Source organism: Scylla paramamosain, chromosome 21, assembly GCF_035594125.1.
Source record: "Scylla paramamosain isolate STU-SP2022 chromosome 21, ASM3559412v1, whole genome shotgun sequence".
Taxonomy (NCBI): domain Eukaryota; kingdom Metazoa; phylum Arthropoda; class Malacostraca; order Decapoda; family Portunidae; genus Scylla; species Scylla paramamosain.
In genome coordinates, this window is record NC_087171.1 from 21,605,865 (window position 1) to 21,628,937 (window position 23,073).

The 23,073-nt window shown below is 42.9% G+C and overlaps 1 protein-coding gene across 6 annotated transcripts in view; it reads right to left on the minus strand.

The window, feature by feature from the left end:
- The window catches only part of LOC135111242 (E3 ubiquitin-protein ligase HUWE1-like), a 39,738-nt gene that overhangs the window by 12,399 nt on the left and 4,266 nt on the right, over nucleotides 1-23,073 (minus strand). For 2 of the 6 annotated variants that reach the window (XM_064024400.1, XM_064024401.1), the window contains exons 4-41: nucleotides 22,850-22,934; nucleotides 22,324-22,490; nucleotides 21,864-21,999; nucleotides 21,413-21,652; nucleotides 21,122-21,241; nucleotides 20,020-20,171; nucleotides 19,314-19,578; nucleotides 18,897-18,998; nucleotides 18,098-18,700; nucleotides 17,243-17,512; nucleotides 16,575-16,669; nucleotides 16,016-16,361; nucleotides 15,454-15,897; nucleotides 14,888-15,115; nucleotides 14,492-14,768; nucleotides 14,058-14,287; nucleotides 13,334-13,942; nucleotides 12,349-12,550; nucleotides 11,871-12,022; nucleotides 11,535-11,666; nucleotides 11,115-11,426; nucleotides 10,799-10,966; nucleotides 10,138-10,523; nucleotides 9,715-9,955; nucleotides 9,149-9,326; nucleotides 8,331-8,662; nucleotides 7,660-7,875; nucleotides 7,196-7,345; nucleotides 6,759-6,916; nucleotides 6,039-6,262; nucleotides 5,782-5,915; nucleotides 5,251-5,457; nucleotides 4,807-4,951; nucleotides 4,103-4,378; nucleotides 3,679-3,925; nucleotides 1,273-1,402; nucleotides 647-776; nucleotides 183-329 (exon numbers count right to left, since the gene is read on the minus strand). In XM_064024400.1, the coding sequence (XP_063880470.1) occupies nucleotides 183-329; nucleotides 647-776; nucleotides 1,273-1,402; nucleotides 3,679-3,925; nucleotides 4,103-4,378; nucleotides 4,807-4,951; nucleotides 5,251-5,457; nucleotides 5,782-5,915; nucleotides 6,039-6,262; nucleotides 6,759-6,916; nucleotides 7,196-7,345; nucleotides 7,660-7,875; nucleotides 8,331-8,662; nucleotides 9,149-9,326; nucleotides 9,715-9,955; nucleotides 10,138-10,523; nucleotides 10,799-10,966; nucleotides 11,115-11,426; nucleotides 11,535-11,666; nucleotides 11,871-12,022; nucleotides 12,349-12,550; nucleotides 13,334-13,942; nucleotides 14,058-14,287; nucleotides 14,492-14,768; nucleotides 14,888-15,115; nucleotides 15,454-15,897; nucleotides 16,016-16,361; nucleotides 16,575-16,669; nucleotides 17,243-17,512; nucleotides 18,098-18,700; nucleotides 18,897-18,998; nucleotides 19,314-19,578; nucleotides 20,020-20,171; nucleotides 21,122-21,241; nucleotides 21,413-21,652; nucleotides 21,864-21,999; nucleotides 22,324-22,490; nucleotides 22,850-22,934 (8,636 nt within the window). The remainder of the gene's footprint in view (nucleotides 1-182; nucleotides 330-646; nucleotides 777-1,272; nucleotides 1,403-3,678; nucleotides 3,926-4,102; nucleotides 4,379-4,806; nucleotides 4,952-5,250; nucleotides 5,458-5,781; nucleotides 5,916-6,038; nucleotides 6,263-6,758; nucleotides 6,917-7,195; nucleotides 7,346-7,659; nucleotides 7,876-8,330; nucleotides 8,663-9,148; nucleotides 9,327-9,714; nucleotides 9,956-10,137; nucleotides 10,524-10,798; nucleotides 10,967-11,114; nucleotides 11,427-11,534; nucleotides 11,667-11,870; nucleotides 12,023-12,348; nucleotides 12,551-13,333; nucleotides 13,943-14,057; nucleotides 14,288-14,491; nucleotides 14,769-14,887; nucleotides 15,116-15,453; nucleotides 15,898-16,015; nucleotides 16,362-16,574; nucleotides 16,670-17,242; nucleotides 17,513-18,097; nucleotides 18,701-18,896; nucleotides 18,999-19,313; nucleotides 19,579-20,019; nucleotides 20,172-21,121; nucleotides 21,242-21,412; nucleotides 21,653-21,863; nucleotides 22,000-22,323; nucleotides 22,491-22,849; nucleotides 22,935-23,073) is intronic. The other 4 variants (XM_064024406.1, XM_064024402.1, XM_064024404.1 and 1 more) reach the window with 4 other exon arrangements.

Below are 23,073 nucleotides of genomic sequence, written 5' to 3' on the forward strand. Positions count from 1 at the left end.
TTGATTTCAATGTTGATTTTTATGTTCACAAAAACTAGGTACAAAGTTTAGGAAAACGGCTTGCTGAGAGGTCCGTAGGAAGCCATGTTTTTTTTTTTTTTTTTTTCACAGAACATTCCAAAGCCCCTTCAGACTTCAGACTTGTATGAATGTATATTTTACAAACAGCACTCTCAACTTACTGTTATGAAGGAGAAGGGGACCTTGAGATATTTCAGCTGAGGCTGGTGGTGTTTTGCTTGTCTCCTGTTCCTTCTTTTTCTTGTCTCTTTCTAGCTGCTCCTCATCTCTATATTTCTCCAGAACTGCCATCAAAGCTGGCTTCACAACTGTTAAGGAGAAAACATACCTTTTGATATATTTCTTGAAATACAACTCTTAGAAATAGTGTTTACCTAAAAACTTGCTAAATGACAGGACCCTGTACTCTCCAGCCTCTGCAGAATCAATGGTGTTTAATTTAATGCCATAACAATTTTCCTGCTTTGGTAATGTGTTAATTTAGTGTTGTGCCACTGATCATAACAGCAAATGGGTGTACTACAAGAGCCAACAGACTGTTTACTGCCACTGTTTATTAATATAGTATTAGGACACTGCCATACACCACTCAATACCATCACCAGCCACAGTCCACCCAGCTCACCAGTGACAGCATCATGCATGGAGTCTGCCTCTAGAACCCGCGTCTCCTCAGTCCAGCGGGAGAGGGCATTGGGCACGCTGGAAAGTGAGGCCGTCTGACCTCCATTGTTCATCACATTCCCGCCGTGATCCTGGAAGAAGAAACACCAATCAGCCAAGTGCTCTTCCCATCCACCACTTACTCTTCTCCTGACCTACAATGCCTATTTACTTGTTTCTAGTTTGACAGAGCTACTGAATGTCATCTCCTCCTGACATAAGTCACTTGACAGCAGTCTCAACTCTTGACAAGTTTTCTTTAACAAGGACTGATGCTTAAGGTCTTTGCCAGGCTCTTCTTTAATAAGGACACAGAAGTCCCAAATAGATGTGGTCCTTAGTTTACTTTAGGTCTGTGATATTTTTCTTGGAAATAGATCAATTTTTTTTCCAAGGCTCATGCTGTGGGGACATTCAAGAGGCAAAGAGTGTTTTGCCACAGCTGCTTAGCTATCTTGCTTTCTTGCCACTCTCATTTCCCACTTTAAAGAAAGAAACTGGAGTTGTATCTTGAAAACCACCCCATCAATGGCCCATCTAGCAGGCCTTCTTGATACTGATCTGTAAATCTAGTGAAAATATGCCTACCTGCAATTCAATAAACTCATCTGGGTCAGGAGGCATTAACCGGACATCAGGATTAGTGAAGAGCACCTGAGAGGCATCTCGTAGGTTGGACGTTAGTTGCATAACTTCACGGTGGCCGGGTCCCAGTAACCTGTTTGAAGAGGCAATATTATAGTTAAGTACTGTACATAACACATTCACATCATCCTACAAATTCATCTGTTAGCAGTCCTAACTCTCATCACCAACCTTAACCATAGATAACTAAGCAACAATCATACCAGTATCCTTCAGCCCCTATCCTCTGGGTGAAAATAAGCACTATTTGTCCATCAAGACGTATGATGTTTCTACATCTTCCATAATATACTTAAATAAAAAGGCTGCCTGATCAGATTTGGTAGCAAACTGACACATAACTGCCTGCCCTCCCTTGTTCAGATATAAATGATGTAAAATAATTCTAGCTCACCCACACTCCAGCCTCTCAATCCATTACTTCCACATGGTACCTGTGTGGGTAAATTCTTGTCTACTTTTTGTAGCCCTTGCTAAAAATTTGAATCAAACTGACTTATTACAAGATTTTTAGGCAGTGCACTAGTAGCAGACCATAATACCCAGAGGCCAGGGACAAGAAGTCACTACACAAGCGTGTCACGGCAGTCCCAAGCCTACGGCACCAGTCAGGAAACACACCAGTGCCAAGGAGAGCAAAGGATGTGTGTTGTATCACATGAAAACGTGCATCCAAACATGCACACGAACATGCACACACACATACATACACACACACACACACATATACATACATGCCTAAAATTTTACAGGTATTCTAAGGAAATGTGTTTTATTTTTATCATTCATGTCAAAAGAATTTCCTATCAAGGTCAGATATGTTTTCCCAGTCTTTTCCTAATATTAATTACAAATATTATTGCTTAGTGTTTTCCATGTAATTCTGCAACTTTCCATTGGAGGTGAAGGTCTACTGATACACCACTACTGCTGTTTTTTTCAGTTGAGCTTACAATACATCAACATTTTCATGAACATGCCTAATTTTCCAGTGTAGCCAACGTCTAGAATGTTTACAAAACATGCACAGCATACACTCAGTAGCTCCATCTTGTCCTAAGGCACCCACATATTAAAAAAAAAAAAAAAAAAAAAAAAAAAAGTTACTAATTGAATAACCCAGCAAACACACTTACCAATGAACAGGCTGCACATACTACTGTTATTTAGATGAAAATGGGACTGTACCAAAAATTAATAAGATACAAACTTGTCACACAGAGGAAAGTAAAGATAAGTTGCATAACGGGAAGGAATTAGTTAATTGTAAAAAAAGGTACAAGCTTTCTTAGAGAATGGGTTCAATTTCAAGTGGAATAAATATGGAGGATTTCAATTTATGCTACGTCCCCATTTGGGAAATGTGGCTTACTTTCACTGCTACATAGCTTACATGAATCTCTTATACAAGAGTACATAATCAGAAAAAAGTATTCGTCATGCAGATTTCAAGAGTAAAAAGATCCGATACCATTTGTCAAGCCAAGTATCTCTGTACCACTTCTCCGGAGTATTCCAGTGTACTAATGCAAACCTAAACCAGTTCACCATGAAATATAACCACAGAACTGGACTATACAAGAGAAGGGTGCACTGGATTGTACACCAACAAATGGAAGCAACTACAACACCTTCACTGTGCCAGCAAGACACATATTCCTCCGGCACCTTAACCACAATGATTACTCATATTTGTACTCCTGCCACACAGTCAAATAAAAGTAAATTTGAAGGTATATGGTGTTACTTTAAAACTGCACAGATAAAAAATTTAAGTTATACGGGATTTCAACAAACCCCTTAATTTCCTATAGCAATCAATCATAGCTTTTGAATCAAGTATCTCGGGAACTGTAAAGTAATTTTCCATTAGTTAGAAGTATCAGTCCACTTTATTATAAAAATACTTAAAAACTAGCAAAATTATTTCCAATTAAAAGATAACAGACAGAAACACGATTATTACCAGCAGAAATTAAGGTCGAGAGAGAGAGAGAGAGAGAGAGAGAGAGAGAGAGAGAGAGAGAGAGAGAGAGAGAGAGAGAGAGAGAGAGAGAGAGAGAGAGAGAGAGAGAGAGAGAGAGAGAGAGAGAGAGAGATGGGAAATAAGGGTTTAAAAATAGTAAAGGAACAATATTTAAGAACAGAGAGGAAGAAAAGTGATTTATACTAGTGGGAAATACAGGATTAAAAAGCAACAACAACAATATTCTGAGACAGAGGAACAAAAGTGAATGACATTAGTGGGAAATACAGATTAAAAAAAAAACAAAGCAACAACATTTGAGGACAGAGGGGAAGAGAAGTGAGTAGAAGAGGAGCAAAGCTGTTATGAGGAGTGCGGGTCACCTCTGGAGCATGGTGTCAGTGGTGAGGGTGCGTGGGGCGACAGAGTGGTACCTGAGCACCCCGCGCTGGCGACTTGGCCGGCCGTTAAGGCGGGCACTGGCTGTAGTAGGAACCTCACGCGGGTTCTGGAATAGTGGGTGGGTCGGAATGGCATTGCTCCCACCTGGAAACGACACACAAGATTGATTAGTTTCATAGTACTCATGATTCTGGAATAGTGGGTGGGCTGGAATGGCATTGCTCCCACCTGAAAATGATAAAAAAGATTGATTACAGCTTTATAATACTCAATACTGTCTTTCCTATAGTTACGAAGGTACGAGATCTCCCAAGGAATAAATAAAAAGGGACTAATGGCAAAATATGGTAAGCAATCCACTGACATGCACAGACAAGGCTGCAGCACACAGACTCTGGCACTCACTGGGATTGGCATTGGGTGTGGAAGCCATGAAGGAAGGATCTTCATGGGAGTTGCTGTGGTGGTGGAGGGAGACCCGATCCACCCGATCCACACGCTCCCCAAAGATGATAGTGTCGATGGTGTCAATGTACTGCTGGTAGGATGGCAGCATTATGATGTCATCTGAGTCTCGGTCGCCCGGCAGTTGAATCAAGGCTTCCTCCTCCAGGTCCTCATATCCCTCGTCAAACACTGACCCTTCCTCGTCCTCATCTACATCTTCGTCATCGTCATCAGCTGTGGCCAAAATGTCTGTCATGATTTGACTGATATAACTTGTGCTACTTTACTTTCATTCATTCCAAGTGAAATTTTTATTTTGGCTTAGGTTATTGTCTTTACTAACTTTGTATTGAGCTGTCATCTTCAAATAGAGGTAGTTTAATTTGTAGCGTTGTTTCAATCAAATGCGTTATCATCATCATATCACTGAAGATTTCCATGTCACACACTTGCTTCCTCAAACCCAAAGTCACACTGCTCTTTCCAGCCACACACAAAATGAATGGTCATTTCTGTAGATACATTCCTGTCCCTCTTCCATTACTTCTATGTCCAAAAACATCATCAACCTACCTTTATTTTCAACCATCCCATCTTAACCTTAACTCAACTGGATGGATACTCCTCTTCTTATTCTCTACTTTCACTCATCACTAACTTACGTCCATCTTCCTCTTCCTCCTCCTCCTCTTCTTCCACTTCATCATTGTCATCTTCATCTGCATCATCATCCTCTCTCTCCTCTGACGACTCAGATGATGAATCATCTTGCTCTTCGTTGGCTTCATCCTCAGCCTCATCCAGGAACTGAGGATCATGCATATTTGATCAAGTACAGTTACTAGTATGAAATCATGGAAATATTATCAAATACACACATTCCAAGGCCGTTTCCCCCTAAAAATGCACACAGGCCAGACAAGGCACACAACTTTCACATTCACCCTCATTCACACCACTCTCTTACTGACCCCACAGGGAAGAGAAAGTACTCCTGCCCTCACTTTATGGAAATCAGAAAGTACAAGAAAATAAATACAACAGATCTAGAGAGAGAGTGAGTGCTAACCTGTCTTATTTGAAGCTAGTCTAGAAGACACACGTACCTGACTGTCAGAGTGGGACACCATGCGGGAGTCATGCAGTGTCTCGTCAGTGTCCATTGGGGCATCACGGTCAATAACGTAAGTAACGGTGGCGGTGACAGTGTCTCGGATGGGCTGAGCACGGCCACCTCCACCCGTGCTTTCCTCCAGCAGGTGATCCAGGATTCCCTCCAGGCCAGCCTCATCTCCCTCCACCAGAGTACCATCCTGGAGTGTACCAAGGGTGGCCACAATGACATGCTATGAATACATGTATATCACTGCTACTGCATTAAGCACATCAGAACACCCAAATGCCAAAACCAACAATAAACTAGGGGGAACTGCATGTAAAAGCCTGAAATGTATCAATGGGCGGAGAGAGAGAGAGAGAGAGAGAGAGAGAGAGAGAGAGAGAGAGAGAGAGAGAGAGAGAGAGAGAGAGAGAGAGAGAGAGAGAGAGAGAGAGAGAGAGAGAGAGAGAGAGAGAGAGAGAGAGAGAGTTAAAATTCACACATCCAAAAATCCCACAAACGATTCCTTCCCAATTACCTCATTAGGATGTGCCTCAGAGGTGGGCTCCAGGCTCTCTCCTGCTCCTGAGATGTCGTGCTCAGTGTTCTCTGTGTCCTCTATGTTGTCATCGCCTTGTGCCCGTGTTGCCTCACTGTTTGTGGTCTCTGTACCTGCAAGGAGAAGAGTATTTTAACCTACTATGGCATCTTTCCTCTAATTCAATCACACAAATGACATGTTTGGTGTTGTGGTCCATTTCACCTGTGAGTTCTTGCAGAGAGAGTAACACTTACCAATGGGCTGCTGGGCATCATCACTCTGAGTGTTCTTCTTCTTGGATGATGAGGTGGGCATGAATGAAGGCAGGTTGACAATGCGGGACACCAGTTCCAGGGGTTTGAGGGCTGCATTGACAGTTGGTGACATATTGGGGGAGGAGAGGTCCAGACTGTGGGGGATGCGTGCTAGATCTGTCACCAATCCCTTACGCACCATCACCCGAATCATGTTGTTCATTCTGTCAAGGCAATGGAAAAGGATACTGATTGACGGTCATGCACGAGGCACTCCATGGCTGCACCCAAATCTAAGTATAGCCAGTTGTCGTCACCTCCTTTTGTGTGGGTAAGGCTTCTTGAAAACAGGAGGTACCGGACAATGACAGAAATCCACACTTCCCTTTCTAAACTAAAAATGTCACTCTACACTCTCCTTACATAACTAATTTCCATAGCAGTTACTCTCAATTGATGTTCCATATTGCACATCCAGGTCACCAATACACTGGTCATTGTTGGTAGATTATTGTTCCTTAACCCTCTTTTTACCTCCCCCAGTCACATATACACACACAATTTAACATCAGTGCACTGTAAAATTGTTGATATTCATACTATGCTTGCCATCAATGTTGGGAAAATCAAATAGCTGGATGACAAAGATGCTTTAAACCTGCAGTAACCATTTTTTAGGAAAACACCAAAACTCTAAGTTTAACCTTTAGGAGGACTTACCCGTGTTGTTGCTGCTTGAAGCACACATTGTGGGGTTGGTTCAGTTGTGCGGGACAGGCTTCCATCATGATGCAGATCAGCCCCACTAGCGCCTGAATGCGACTGTGCTTCTCCACACTCTCTAGAAGGACTGTGGCTCGTCCAAGAGCAGCCTTCACCTGTGGGGAAATACACAGGGTGAGTGGAGCACTTCCTGATGAGGACTTGGCTTTAAATGAAGTGGCATACAGAATGCTTATTTATCTGCTATTAATAGAAGTCATGCATGAAGTGACATGCAAGGTTTTATGTATCAGTTAAGTATTAGCTCTAATATTTTTTTCTACCTCTCCCATTAATAATTTCTGCAGTGGGACTGATTATTTCTGGATTCTGTAGGAAGAGTCACCACCACATAGATCTGCTGCCTAAGACACAGTTGAGACAAAGACACCTACCTCTGTCACCAGGATGGTCTGGGCATCGGGTGCATGGTTGCAGGAGGCAAGAGCAGCAATAAGGACCCGCACGTGGCCAGCCGTGTCTTTGTCTGAGGCCGAACTGTTGCACACCAAGTGGTCCAGCATGTATGCCAGCGCTGAGCACTCCTGAACACACACACACACACATACAGATTGTCAGGATTATCATGTGATTCAGACACAATTCATGTAGCTTAATTGTGACCACTCTAAAAACAAAACAACAACCAGAGGAAGGCAGCCATTGATTATAAGAAATCTTCTTTATGAATGTATTGGGATTTATATTGATAATGAGTAAAATACAAAGAATTAATTAGTTAAATATACAAGAATGGGACTGAAGGTGTAAAGCTTTTTCAAGGAACAGAGCACCCAAGACAGCCAGTGCCAATAATGACAGATGCACCACTCTCTGCATACACCTGCAAGCTACACACCTCTGTAATCTTCTCATTTGCTCCAGCTGAATAATGGTGTTCAGTGACTAGCTTGGCACATCCAGCATAGGAGCGTACAAACTCAGCCAGGAGTTTGCAAATGAGTGACTTTGAAAGAAGAGGCTTTTTCTTCTTGGCTGCTTCATCCACCTTATCACTAGTAGCACCCTTCCCATCAGAGCCAGGAACCTTACTTGAGTCACTCTCCATTGGGCTCTGATGGAAAGAAAAACAAAATGGCTCCATGAAAACAATGAAACCTTTTCCCTATAAAAACAAAACTTGTGCATTGCTATTTACTGCATCAAAAATAAAGTATAATGTATTGGTTTATAATATTCAAGTGTCAGCCTCATGAAAATGGGAAACAAAAGAATTAGTCAGAAATTATAGTTTCAATGCTGAGATAGTTTCCAGTGATAATTTAGCAACAGAGACAAGTGGATCTAACAGAATTATCTTGGTTCTTTGCACAACATAATGGAGACCTGTTGAGCACATATCATTTTGCAAAAAGCAGAAAATAAAGCCTTGTTCTAATAAATTTTCATATCTCACAACTACATACCTCTTAAACGCTAAAAAACAGAACAATGACACATTCTAAATTTTCATGTCTCAAAAATACACAGATCTTAAACATTAAAAAAAACAAAATAATTGGCATTTACATTTCTAACCTGCTCATCAGTCTCCTGCACCACCATGTCATTGGCTGAGGAGGAGCGGGAGAGGTACACCTGCCTACGTGTGTTGAAGGCAGACGAGCTCCTCTCCTCAGTGGGTGTGGTGCTTGCCAGAGTGGCCCCTGCGGCACTACCTGAGGCTGGCTCAGCATCATCTTTCAGGGTAGTCAGGGCTTCCAAGAGGTCATGGATAAGGTTTTGTGGCTCTGAACTCAGGGTCATGCCAGTAGGAGGACCGGAGCCACCTGTGGTACTGGTGCCGCCAACACAACCCACACTCTTGCCCCCAACACTCTTCATAAGGATGCTGTCTTCACCTGTAATACAAACCAGTCAATAAGTATTGCTATTATACTCACATAAGACAAAATACATGACTCACTATTCAGAAAATAAAATACAAGAAACTTAATGACATACATGTTATTAATTTCCTGCCCTTGGTGATTTACAGCCAAACTTACATAAAGGAACCCATCATGATCAGTGTGAGTCCTGATTACTGATCCTGAGAACTTTGCTAACGCCATATACTTATATCCCTTAAAACACTTACAGGTGACACGGAGGTCTCCAGATGAAATATGTAACAATTCACAGCATTAAGAGCAATGTGTGGAATTTTTATAAGCACTTACAAGAAAGAAAGGGAAAGAAAATATAATATGATTTCTTGCCAGTAAAATGTTTTGAGGTGGCTGGATGGAACAATACCTTTATGCCCTAATTTTTTGTGCACCCTATCACTTAAACAGGAAATATGGATTATGATGAGCACCTACAGAATTTCAGCACCCACTCACTGTTGGTTGACATGAGATTCCTCTTGAGTGTCATGTTGAGGTCAATGCGCAAACACTGCTGCGTGATCTCCATGAAGAGCTGAGGGTGGCGGCAGGCGGCAGGGGCAAGTATGCGCAGCAGGTAGTGCAGCTCCTTCGTGCCTGACATGGAGTTGTTGCTTGCCGATGACCGCACAACCTGTCAGTCACCACCACATCATCATTTTCATGTAGATGGAGTGTCTTTTAAAATTTTTAAACATTTTTCATGGTCTGAATTTTATGTCACAAGAAGAAATGTGATTCATCATCACTACATGTGTGTGTGTGTGTGTGTGTGTGTGTGTGTGTGTGTGTGTGTGTGTGTGTGTGTGTGTGTGTGTGTGTGTGTGTGTGTGTGTGTGTGTGCGTGCGTGCGTGTGTGTGTGTGTGTGTGTGTGTGTGTGTATGTTGGCTGATCGCTGTGTGAGATACATCACCATGATCCCTGATATGAAAACAGATACAGGACACAAATGTAAAATATGTAATGCAAGTAAATACATATTCAGCACAAGAAATACACAAGGATGTAAGCCAAGCCAGACCTTCTCCATGGTGTAGCGCAGAGTGGCTGGCTCCTCCAACACGTGCCGCATCAGCAAGGCTGCCAGGTTCTGGAAACCCCAAAAGCCTGAAGCCTCAGTCAGAGACAGCAAGGTGCGCACACCACCCAGGCTTGCAAAGAGGCAGGCGTTCTCCCAGACTCGTGTCATGCGCAAGCACAATCGCATCAAAGCATGGAGGGTATCTGGGTCCACTCCAAGTTTCATGAATCCAACACATGCCCTGTGGGAGGAGAACAGTTACAGGATGCAACCTTACAGCAGTGCCTCATTTATCTTCATGGATCTGAAATGAGACTTCTTGTCTAGTCTGAGTCACCATGGAGCCTTCACTGTGTCAAGATCATTCTAGGAACACCAAGCCATCAGTCAAAGATTAAACTGCTACCTCTCCCTCTCTCTTACCTGATCATGAACTCCTGGTGCACATCTGTCAGTCCTTCCACCAACACCACTTCAGGACCGGCTGTCTCAGGAGCTGCTGGTCCACTTGCTTCTTCTCCATCCTCACACTCCATCTTTTCTTCTCCACCAACCATCGTCACTGCTTTGGATGGGTCTTCTGACGCCTGGGCCACTCCACCCCCAGATGCTTCTGCGGCCGTCTGCCCGTCTGCTCCAGTCTTCTTGTCTTCATCAGTAGTGGCAGCTGCTGCACCTTCCTCCTCTGGAGCTTGGCTTGGCTTGTCTTTGCTGGCTGAGGCAGTTGCCAATTCCTTCTTTTTCTCAGCAATGACTTTGTCCTTGATGGTGATCATCACTGGGCGGCGATTGCCAGACTCCTCATTTACCTAAGGATTGTGAAGATTCAGTATAGCCTTACACATCACCAAATCCCTTATTCATTTGTGTGAATATTTGTATTGCATAATCAATATCTTGCAAGAGTTTTGATAGCAATACAAAATTATTGTTACTCATGTGTCCCTAGGTGACAAATTCACTGTGGCATTGTTGTTGAGTTGGTGATGCCAAGTGCAGTTTTAAATTGTACCTTTTATTATACCTCCACTTTATTTTGTTATAAGTTACACATCTTGTTCTGTGTCCCTGACAACACCCTTACCTGAACCATGGAGTGGAACTGAATGGTGTACTTCCTGCGTCCGTTGATGATGCGTATGCTTGCCTCACCTGACCAGTAGGCATCATTGATAGTCTTGTTGTTGCTTGCTGAATAGGCACACCACTTTTGAGTGCTCATATCAAACCACTTCCACACGTGGTTGCATATCTAGAAACAAAAAAGCAGGTTAGTGTTACAGACTGCTTGTATACCAAAGAATGAACTATTTGGTCATTCTCTTCTCTATTATGTTGTCTCATGCCCTTGAATCATACATCAAACAGTGTTAAAAACCAAGTCTGGTAACAATCTTTACCTTATTTACAGCTGCCCTCCTTTTAGTTGCAATTGCTAACTTTTCATAAAGATCTAGCAAGAGGAGACCTGGAGAGAGCCACTTAGGAGTCCCTGAGCCTTCTGTGGACTCTTTATCTTTGTCTTTCTCCTTGTCCTTGTCTTTGGAGTGTAGTGGTGTTGCTTGGGGGGAGGCATGCACTGCCTGGGCTGCTGGGGCTGGGGTGAGGGTGGAGGCAGACGCCAGCACACCTTGTGTCATGATGAACAGATCTGTAAGGGTGTGCACCAGACCAGCCTGCTCCATAGCTCTTGCACATCCAGTCTTCATCTCCTGGTACAAAGACAATAGGTAATGATAAGGATACAGTTATATAAGATGCACAGACACTTAATACTCAGGTCATTCCTTACCAAGTTAATAAAAGGACTATTCTTTTACCTCAAACAGAAGAGTTACAAGGTGGAGCCGCACAGCAAATTTTGAGGCCAGTACTGAAGTGCATAGCAGGTCCACTTTCTCCTGTGTCGACAGGCTGCTGATCGTGAATAGCTGCTCAGCTTGGCTGCTAATCTGTAATTGCCAAAGAAAATCCCTATATAGAACTGTTATTCAATGAATCTACCTATATTGCAATCTACTCAGAACTAGTTTTGTCCCTTTTGTTAATACTCAACCTACTTTAGCTGTTCCTCCTCCAATAGCCTCATGCTCAAACATCCTTGGGAACTCCTGAAATAATGCAGTTACAATTCAACATATACACCAAAGTCTCACCTCATTTATGAGTGTTGTGAGCATGTTGTCTCTCCACTGCACACCGTTGCGAGTGGCACAAGTTGTCAGCAGTTCACACACTTTGTACACCATCTGGGGCTGCACATCCAGCTGACTCAAGCAGCCCTCCAACACATGTTCACTGAATTTATCTGTCAAAAGATTCCACAATAAGTTTAATGTTTGTTGGAAAACCTTGGCACATCTACATTCTTTTGACTTCTGTTAAAACATCTTAAATCTCTCCATCCTAAGACACTACAGGTCTTAAATCACTGAGTCTGAAAGGATCTTCTTAAAGTTAAAAAACAAATCTTAATCAAGTCTTTTGAGTATCAGTTATCAATTACATTCAAGAGGAAAAACTTCCCTTCAGCATCACTAATGAATTCTGCTTCTGATCTTCCAAACAATGCACAACTCCCTTGAATCTTGCATGACCTGCATATCAGTGAGTGAGGGAAGTGTTTCAACTCACCTAGAGTGTCCTTGCCCAGAGGGTCATCATCCATCTCCTTGGTGGCAACAGTGGTAGCTTTTGGAGTGCTGCACTGAAAACTAAGGTTGGTGGTGCTAGTGCTGCCAGTGCCTGATACCTGTACATTCTCTCCTAAAGACATGGCAATGGCCTGAAGCATCTGGTCTTCCTCAGTGAGTTCCATGTCTCCCCCACCTCCAACCTGACAAGACCAATTTGGATGTCATGAGAAACACGACAAAATGTTTATTCAAGAAATATTACTGCTAATATCATATGTATCTATCTATATACCATATTAGCAATCCCGCATGGGGCAGCCCGGACAAGGCTTCACACATTCACATACACATCATTCATCCCTTAACTGCTAATATTATCATCTGTTTAATTAGGAGACTGCCACCTCAATGACAAGGTGTTTACATGGGCAAACACACACACACACACACACACACATTCCTGAGCCTGTCATTATCCATTTTGTTCCTAAATCAATTGCAAGTTCTTTTTCTTTACAGTTCATGCTTACCCAGCCTCCCGACCACACACACTACTGCTGCACCAAGCTGTCATACCTCACATTATGTTCCTGTTTTCTGCTGGGTGAACAGAAGCTACACAATGAACACAAGATCCATACAGACGTTTTCTGATGACCAGGATTCAGAAAACCATGCAACCCTCACTGTCATTGTTGTCTCCATTGATTACCTTCTCTTGTGGTTGACAGCACTTAATTTTAGCCACTACAGTGATGGCAACAATCATAAGAATTCTATACCTACATAAAAAAAAATTTAGAAAGCAGTTGTGATAACCAGAATCTCAAAAGAAATGGAGCTAATGAAAAACAGATATGAGTTAATTGCATTGCAATAACAAGGAAATGGGAGTTACAACACAACAGGCAATCTCTCATGAGGACAGGAGGAGCTACATGCTGGTGGCATCTTGGTTTTCACAGCTAGCCTCTGTTACTCACCCCAGAGGATGGGTCCAGGTGAGGGTTCATCAGCAGGTACTCAGTGGCCTGCTGGAGAGTGTGGGTCTGGGAAATGGCCTCCAGGCATCTCTCACGGGCAAATCCCATGTCCATTAGAGCCTGCAGGTGCTGCTGGTTGACATCAGGTTCTACAGGAGCAGCCTGACCAGTGGTGTCTGTGGGTGGAGTTGTGACCCAGTCAGAGGAAGGGGCACTAGTGGTGGCAGGCACTGCAGCACCAGCAGTATTGGTTGTGGTAGTAGCGGGTGTAGCTGTACCTGCTGTGCCACTACTACTGGTGCTAGAAGTGGCTGTGGCTGTGGTGGCAATAGTAGCTGCTGCTGCTGCTGCTGCTGCTGCTGCTGCTGCTGCTGCTGCTGCTGCTGCCGCTGCTGCTGCTGCTGCAGTGGTGGTGGTAGTGGTGGAAATGGTGGTAGTGCTGGTGATGGTAGTAGAAGTGCCCTCTTTTTCCTTGGCAAGACGCTCGTTGATGATTGCTTCCCCCTTGATGATGGAGCACAGGATCACCAACACAGACTCTGATATCCTCACGCCGTACGACTTCAGTGGCTTCTTGTTCCACAGTTTCATCACAGCTTCAAATGCAGCCTGTGAATGACAAAGATTTGATATGCCAACTGATACAGATATGATGTCATTAGTGAAATGACACACACACTGATGATATTAATAAAACTGCAACTGATAGATTAAGTGTACTCACCTTCTGAATATGAATGAGGAACTTAAGAGGGCTGAATGGTTGGTAGCCAGGCTGAGAGGACTTAGCTGGCAGGGAGTTCGGGGAGTCTAGCATGGTGCGAGGATTGACGAGCCTCTCTAGCAAGAACAGCCACGTGTCCAGAAACTCTCCTGTTCCTTCAGGTAGTTCCCCAGAGTCAAGACCGTCCTGTCCCCCTGCACTGATGGCCCATTCAAAGGTGTCAAAGAAAGCTGAAATAAATGGTGCAAGTTAAAAGTTACTGTTAGCAGGTGGTGAGTGATCTCTACCACAACAAACATCTATTCCAGCTTCCATCTATACACACAGATTGTATTTCTTGAATTATTTTCACCTTTCCTTCTTTCATCTAACATGCACATGATATGCTGAACTAGATATAAACCCTCACATACCTAAGAACACATAATACCTACCTCTAAGACCTTGGGAGGACACAAAGTACTGGAGCATAAGATGATATGGCATTTTCTTGTCATCAAAGAGCATGGGATTAGTGAACCTGACAGAGCATATGAGGAAAGTGAGGCGAAACTTGGGGACAGGAGAGGCTGGGGGTGGAGTCCAGGAGAGCCCAGCATACAAAAGGTGGGCCAAGGCAGAAGCCACGGCCCTTGCTGATGCCGAGGGAGGTGTGATGGGAGTGGCGACCTGCTGTCCCCTCCGCTGACGCAGTGGAGAGCCAACACACAGCTGGAGGAATGAATGCTTTATTACTCTATGTAGCTGTTAACCCCAAAGCACCAAAATGAAGTGTGTCTATTGGTCTTCTACTGAGGGAACTCTAACCTGGTAGAAGCACCACAACCAACCTTGACAAGAAGGCCAAAAAGCTCAGCCAGTGCTTTGCCCAATCTTGAAGCTGAAGACAAGAGTGGCTTGATCAGCTTCATCTGGTGCTGTGTAGCTGCAGACTGTTGTCGTGTGGGGCTCTCAGTGTTGCTGTCCTCGGCCAATGGTGCACTGGTTCCACTTGTTCCCTTAACATCAGATTCTGTCACTTCCATTGCGATTGCTTCACTTCGGCTGCCATCCTCAGACTGAAAATCCAAGTTATTCATCAAAATTTTCCTTCATTAATTCAAGGAAGGTTACTTTAAACTTGACACCATATGTTCACATTTAAATTTTCCTTATTATATACTTAAGGTCAGCCAAACTCTTTCCTCTATCATATTTCTAGTACATTATGAAGAGAGGTCATGGAAAATCATGATCTTCAAAATACCATTATGAATTACATTGCCTATACCATAATTCAGGTGACTTCGCGCATTTCAATGTCAGCTGATATTGAAGAAAAACCTTGAACATCCATGTTTAAAGTAAAACATTTAATTCAGAGTTAGTAGTTTTTAAAGGAAAGCTCTTTACTTACCCTCAAGTCAGGTGGTAGCAGTTTGTCAGTGTCTTCTTTGCCAAAGAGGCAGCCTGCAGGCAGGGCATCATCAGAGCAGAGCGCCAGAAGCACTGTGGACTCCCAGACGAGGGAGGTGTACAGCTGGGTGAGGCCTACCAACACCCTCAAGCCAAGCTCTGTGCCCCACTGGTTGATGGATAACTGCCTGATCTCCGTCTGTCCTGTGCGGCACACATGCACCAGCATCATGATGTAGGCATGGACAGCACTCAGTGTGTGCAGTAAAGGAGTGGCCTGTGGGAAAGCTGTGGCCTCACCTGGGCTGGGTGCTGAGGCCAGCTCCCGCAGCAGCACTGAGCCTCCTGGGGAAGGCAGAGGCTGGTGCAGGGGAGCCAAGGCCTCAAGCTTTTCATTAAGGCAGTGAAGCCCTCTTTGAAGAACTCCACTCTCATGGGCAAGATTCTACAATAGAATATAAAAATCAACTATTAAAAACTTTTCTCAATTTAGCAAATACTATGAATATTTTATAAATAAGAAATGAAAATATTTTAATATACATCAACTCCATTTTGCTTACCAGTATAGACTTGCACACTGATGCCACAGACTGACAAGCCTGAGAGACTGGGAAATCTATGGGAAGGTTTGGCAGACCCAGGATGCCCAGTAAGGGAACAAGACCCTTCTGTGTGACAAACTCCTTGCAGTGATCATCAGTAGAGTTGTTGCTCAGAATGGCATCCACGAACTTCATCACATTGAGGACATAGTCAACAAGGGGAACTGGCCGCTTCTCCCCTGGTGTGGTCTCCGAGAGTGCCACATCCTCTCGCTGGCCTGAGGGAACAGATGGTCCAGCCACCCCACCATCCCTTTCTTCATCTTCCTCCTCTTCTTCATCACTTGAGTTGTCATTCGTGCTTCTGAGGAATACATGAAAAAATAAGCCACATTTAAGGATATGAAGACAAATGACTACACACTACAGTCCAGCTATCAAATCATATATGCATGGAACAATAACTGACAAAAAAGTAACAAAAGTACGAGGTATAACATAAGAATCAATTCAATAAAACCAACCACATCATTAATAAATCACAAAATAAACAAGCACCAAGATTGAGTTTCTTTACCGGGAAACAGGTGCAGGAGATGCCTCATGCTTGGGGGGAGTCTTCCAGCATATGTAGTGAGTGTCGCTCCCAAGCAGGCACACTTCCTCAAGGAGCTGTAACCACAGACATAAGAACATAAGGGAAGCTGCAAGAAGCCATCAGGCCGATACATGGCAGTCCCTATAGGAACATAATGCGTCCCTATAAGAAGAGCCGTACAATCAACTTCTACACATTATTCACAGCAATGCATGAAATTTAAGACCTCTTTCCATTTGTTAAAAACTTTTCTTCATTAATAAATGTACTTCATCCTAAGTCTTATGCTGTAACTGTATTGTAGGTGACAAATGAGTTGCAGTTGCATTTCAGTTAATGTGAAGAAAATACCTCTTCTGAGCAGAAAAAATAAAGTATGAAAAATGAGTTGCAGTTCTTGTGCAAGGTTTAAATACTGATCTCAGGAGTTGACCTAACCACTCAAAGCCACTGACACTCTTAAGAAGGCACGATAAACTTTATACATTGCATTTGGAGGCTCACAAACTATTTAGCCCACTTCAGTCATAGAAAGCTTTCTTGTATACAAACCCTGATGCTTTGTATAAAAAAAATAAATAAAAAGAATAATTTATTTAATCTCCCTTCTCTCTCTCTCTCTCCCACACACTGACACACACACACACCTTGACAATGGCCTTCATAGCCTTAGACTTGAGGCTGGGCTGGTGCCGCATCAGCTCATCCATGGCATTGCCCAGGTTGGAGGCGGTGTCCCCCATTGGGTCTGAGGAGCGGCGGCGCCTCATGGCTGGCAGGTAGTCAGGGGACAGCAGCACCTTGAACAGCCTCTCAAAGGGCTTGCAGGCCACGAAAGCATTGAGGCCCCGGGAATTGAGGCAAAGGGCACTGAACACATTGGGGAGTGAGCCCAACACTTCCCTAGTGGCTGGAACCTGAAAGTCAGCAATCATCGTTAAATATACACTGTAGTGTGTGATGTGTGATGAAAAATAAATCAATAAATACTAATAAGTAAATATATATATATATATATATATATATATATATATATATATATATATATATATATATATATATATATGCAAATTAATAATCTATCTTTATCCCACATGGGAAGGCCTAAACAAAGCACCACACACTCATACACTCATCATTCACACCCTTAGCCCAGTCAGCTTCTGGTGGAAAGGGACAGTCTTGTTGTCAACTCTTACAAATACTACTACTACTAATAACAATCATAATGATGATGTTAACAATAATTTCAGTGACTAGAGCAACTAACTGCAGTGATGATGGATTAAAGGTATTACACTGAAACAGAAATTAAACAAACTAGAGTTGCACATCCCACTAATAAATATGACAAAACATACAAATTGAAACAAAGATTACATGGTGAAGCAAAACCTAAAAAAAAAACCTTTAGTTAGCCTAGCAATTCATCATAACACAGTCTTCATAGAGCCCACAGCATAACAACTCACAGCCCCACACCCATCACCACCAGTACTCACGTCTTTGACCAGCAAGGCATGGAGGACGACATCCGTGAGGCCGTTGTCCTGCAAGGAGGAGAGCAGCGACGGCTCACCAAACACATACACAGTGACCACATCTGTCGCCAGGAGGAAGAGGGATGCCCCGTAGTATTCAGCATTACTGATAATGTGTTTAAGAGAGGATGGCAGAGAGCCCTCCATCAAGTGACGCATGCTCTCACTGAATCCTGGCTCTTGGATGGCCTTCTTCAGGAAATTGAGCATTGACTTGATTAGGGCTGCCCTCTGGGGTAGGCAGGAGAGACCAGTCTTGGCCTCACTGTAGTCTGGTTGTGATGCCACGGGCACCTCCATGGCTGAGGAGGTGCTGGGCTGGGCGGCATATGAGGATTGGGTAATGTCCACCTCTGTGGGAGCTGGAGCAGGTGTGGTGTCCATGGGAGAGTGGGTACCAGTATCAGGCACTTCTGTGGTATCAGTTGTGTCTATGGGTTCCTCTGTGGCACCTGCAGACTGGGAAGTATCTGAAGGAGCACTTGAGCTGTCCCCATCCCCAGCTAGCGGTGCTGGTAAACTTATGACAAAAGGCTGCTCTTTTCGGCACTCCTCTACCTCCACCTGCCATTGACAGAAACAAAGTGCATTAGAAGCTACACATGTTCTTGTACAATATATTAGGCAAAACAATATTAGATTAGTAAAAGAGAAGGAAAGGATCATTTACAAAACTAAAAACGTTGTGTTATTGGAATATACACTCATTTCTGTCAAAACTTGAAGTGAATAGACAGCTGTAATTATAACAGTAGCTTACCTCCAAACGTTTGGTGAAGGCATTCAGGCCACCATGAGACTGGAAGGCATGCATGTCAAGGTTGGTGATGAGGTCAATCACTCTTACTGCCCGGGTCACAAACTGTAACATAAAATAACAACTTGAAGTAAAAGTCAAAGATATTTTGTGAGGCATTTCATTTAGTATTTTACCTACATATACTGGAAGTTTAAGGGTTAACTGCCTACAAAGCTGGATTCCTCATTTCTGCCTACTTTCAGATGCCACTTGGCTTGAATGAGAGAGAGAGAGAGAGAGAGAGAGAGAGAGAGAGAGAGAGAGAGAGAGAGAGAGAGAGAGAGAGAGAGAGAGAGAGAGAGAGAGAGAGAGAGAGAGAGAATCAATGCTAAGAATGACCAGTGATAATGAGAATGAGACGAAAAAGCACACACTTACAGTTATGTGATCCGGTTCAGTCCCTTTCCAGTTAACTACAGAGATGAGAGACTCCATCATGCCACATGACACAAGTGCCTCCCCCCCAGCCTCATAACTAGCCAGGTGGTAGAGGAAGGAAAAGAGTGCTGTGGCCAAGGGTGCTGGAAAGGGATTGGGCACGGGTGGGGAGTGTGCTGTCAGTGTTGTGATGCAAGACCTCACCAGCACTGGCAGGAACCCATGGTAGGATGAGGCACCTGTTACATCTATTATAGTGTTTAGTCTGCAACAGAGAAGGAAAGAAAGGACCATTAATACCTATGTTGAAATTCTTTACTGATAGATCTGAGCTATGAAAAAATATATTGGTATGATCTATCTGAATTATAATGTGTACATAATGTTTACAGCATGTTCAAAATCTTTTAAGCTATCATTTGTTACTTGAGAGTATGCATTAATTTTTATTCAGGTAGCACACTAAGTCTAGTTATACCAATACTCAGTAGACATTAGAATTTAATTACAGAAATGCAGTTATGTGTATTTACCAGAAAACTATCAAGACATACAATTCAGCTGCAGGGAAGAAATTTTGGGAAAACAAACAGGTTCTCAGTGAAGGTGTCAAACATCACATTTGCCTCACCACCCTCAATGCTGAAGTGAGGGATAAGTAAGGTAGAGGAGAGAATAACACCCTCCACACTGAAGCAAGACTCACCTGGGGAAGCTGGGCATCCTATCCAGGTGAATGATAGAGGTCAAGGTGCGAAGAGTGGCAGCCTTGATCTCGGTAAGCTTAGTGTCATTCAGTTCCAAGACTTCAACAAACTCATCAAGAAGTCCTGAATACAAAACTGTGTTTGCATTATCCTGCAACAAAGGAACAAAAATACAAGCCTTATTAATAAATCAACAAAGATAAGAAGAGGAATTATAAGAAATACAACACTATCAGGAAAACTAGTATCGTCAAACAGAGCTCAACATGATTGTCATGAAGCTCATGTCAAATTTGCGCAGTGTATATTCATCATTACCCAGCTTGCTCACATGCACTGTGTCACTCTGCTATCAGCCCACCTGACCTCCACTACTGTCACTGCCAACATTAGCCACACACCACCAAATTGAATCTGAATTAAAATATTTATATCTAATGGTCCACCAAACTAATACTCAGTTATCTGACTTTTACCAACTGTACACCAGAAGACTTTATAAAATGTAAGGTGGTAGTGAGCTAGGCAGTCACAACAGAGTATTCTTAATATTAAAAAGATTTTTTATTTGCCAAATATATTTAAGTGGAAAACTCTTCTCCAGTGGTAAGGGTGACAGTCAGACAGAACACTCACCATTACTTCCAGCTTGTTGTAAAAAGAAACTAGATAGGATAGACCAAGGACACTGAGATATCCTGTTATTTGTTCCTACAGTGAGACAAGCTTTACCTCAGCTGACCCTCCTTGAGACAACTTCAGTCTGGTATACAAATGACATTTAGATCAATAATGAGACTGCAGAAACCAATGCCATATGCATCTTTTATACTGGCATTCCACCACAAGGAGCTGTCACCATGCACTTTCCTGTCACCAAAACATCACACCCTTGTGTAGTAAAATCTCAGTCTATCTATATACCAGGCTGGCAATCCCACATGGGGTAGAAAATACTGAAAATTACAATCAAGACTTAAAAGTTCCAGTTACTTTTGATATTTACGCAAAGATGATTTAGGGAAACTTCTAGACTTTTATTTGTACAATACAGACTACCATTTGCATGATTTCTAAGAACAGAACACTCATCAGACCAACCTGGAGAGCATTGCAGTACACCAGCACTGACAACGCCTGCAGCCTGGCTTGCACACACTGCAGCCGGGTTTCATACGACCCAAAACTATGGGCTAATCTTATGTGAGTAAAAAGGACCATCTGAAACAAAATTCAAATACTCATTTACTCATCAATTACACCACCACTTACCATACATATACAACACCAAATAGTGTTATAAATAATCAACAATGTGAATAATTGTTTCACTTTACTTGCTAATAGTTGCAGTTTGAGAACACAAACTTTGGTGAATTTCAAACCTCTCACCTGTTTCTCACTAGGCACTTTGTACACCTGCATCAGCTCCTCCATAACTTGGGCTGGTGACTTGTTGATATTCTGCATATTATCTATGTGAATTGTAATGATTGAACTGTTCCCTCTACAACTACTGGTGCCACTGCTGGTACCACTAGCCCCACTAGCTGTGTCAGAGTGGTACTGCTGCTGCTGCTGATGCTCACCATAGAATTCATAATGCAGTGTGGTGGCATTTTCAGGGAAATCCTGTCAAATAAAACAGTTTTGACTAATAAAACACACACAAGTCATAAAAGCAAGGAATATGGGAACAAAACAATAAGTTTGGTTAAAAAAAATCTATACTGCAAGAAGGTAAATGCTATTCAGTCATCACCTCCCTGAACCAACAAAGATTTCTCTCGTTTATATTAAAATGGATAAAACATGAACAGGCAGCAAATATCCTTCAACTCACACTGAGAGGCAGATTCTGGCAGCACTGTGCCAGGCCGAAGCCGTTGTCTTTGCCTCCCCATGGCTCTGCTAGGTTGATGAGGCGGGTGAGTAGTGCCTGCCGTGGGGCCACGGCTAGCCGAGTGATGAAGTTGGACCTATTGATAAACCACTCCAGCGTGTTAGTGAATGGAAAGAGTGGTAGCGCAGATGGGTAAAAGGTAATGACAGGACTGACTCTATTAGAAAGGTACTTCAATATTCTCATGATAGTAAATGAGAGTTGAGATGAAGTGAAGAAAAAAGAACCATTCAAGCATGTTAGTGAATGGGAAGAGTAATGTTGTAAACACTTAAAAGATAATGACAAGACTGGCTCTGTTATTTCTATGTTGTGATGGTAAATGAGAGCTGAGATGTAAAGAAAAGGGAATCAACTGTCATCCTATCAGGCATCAAGACAAAAGATGCATTGTTCTTACCTCTTGCTGAACATGTAGAGCAGGTTGAGGACGGCAAGCACGATGGTCATGGAGGTGGAGGATAGGAGGGTGATGAGATGCTCCACAGAAGAGTACAAGTGACGGGAGAAGGAATGCTCCACCAGCAGCGTGGTGAAGTGGAGCACCCACACCACCAGCTCCTGAACCTGATGCATAAAAGGAAGAACTAGCTTAAAGAACTGGCAAGATTTTGAATGTTCAGCTGCTAGCCAAGTGCATTTTGAGACAGAGAACTAATCTCAAAAAATAAATAAATACCAGAAATTTGTGTGCCTTACGAAAATAACATAATATAGTTGAACTTCAATAATATGACAAAGATCAGGCAAGATATGGAATTTTCAACAGCTGGCCATAAGCATTTTTAGACAAAGAATTATCACCTTAAACCGAACCATCTGAAACTGATCATAAACCATAGAGCCAATGTCCTAACTTACACTCTTTTCAAGAATGATGTGACAGAGAGAGAGAGAGAGAGAGAGAGAGAAAGTTTACCACTTACATGACCATTTTCTGGCAGATCACACGGCAACACCCATTTGTCCTCATCTCCTTTGTCAGTTGCCTCTTCTAGGATTGTATCAAATCTGCAAAGGTGAAATACAGTAAACCTCCTCTAATATGAACCCTTGACTCCATGTATCACTTTCTCACCTATGACCTAATTTAGAAGCTTTGCAAATTCAAGTCATTCTGCAGGGTATTCGTTCTGCTGGTCATAATCTC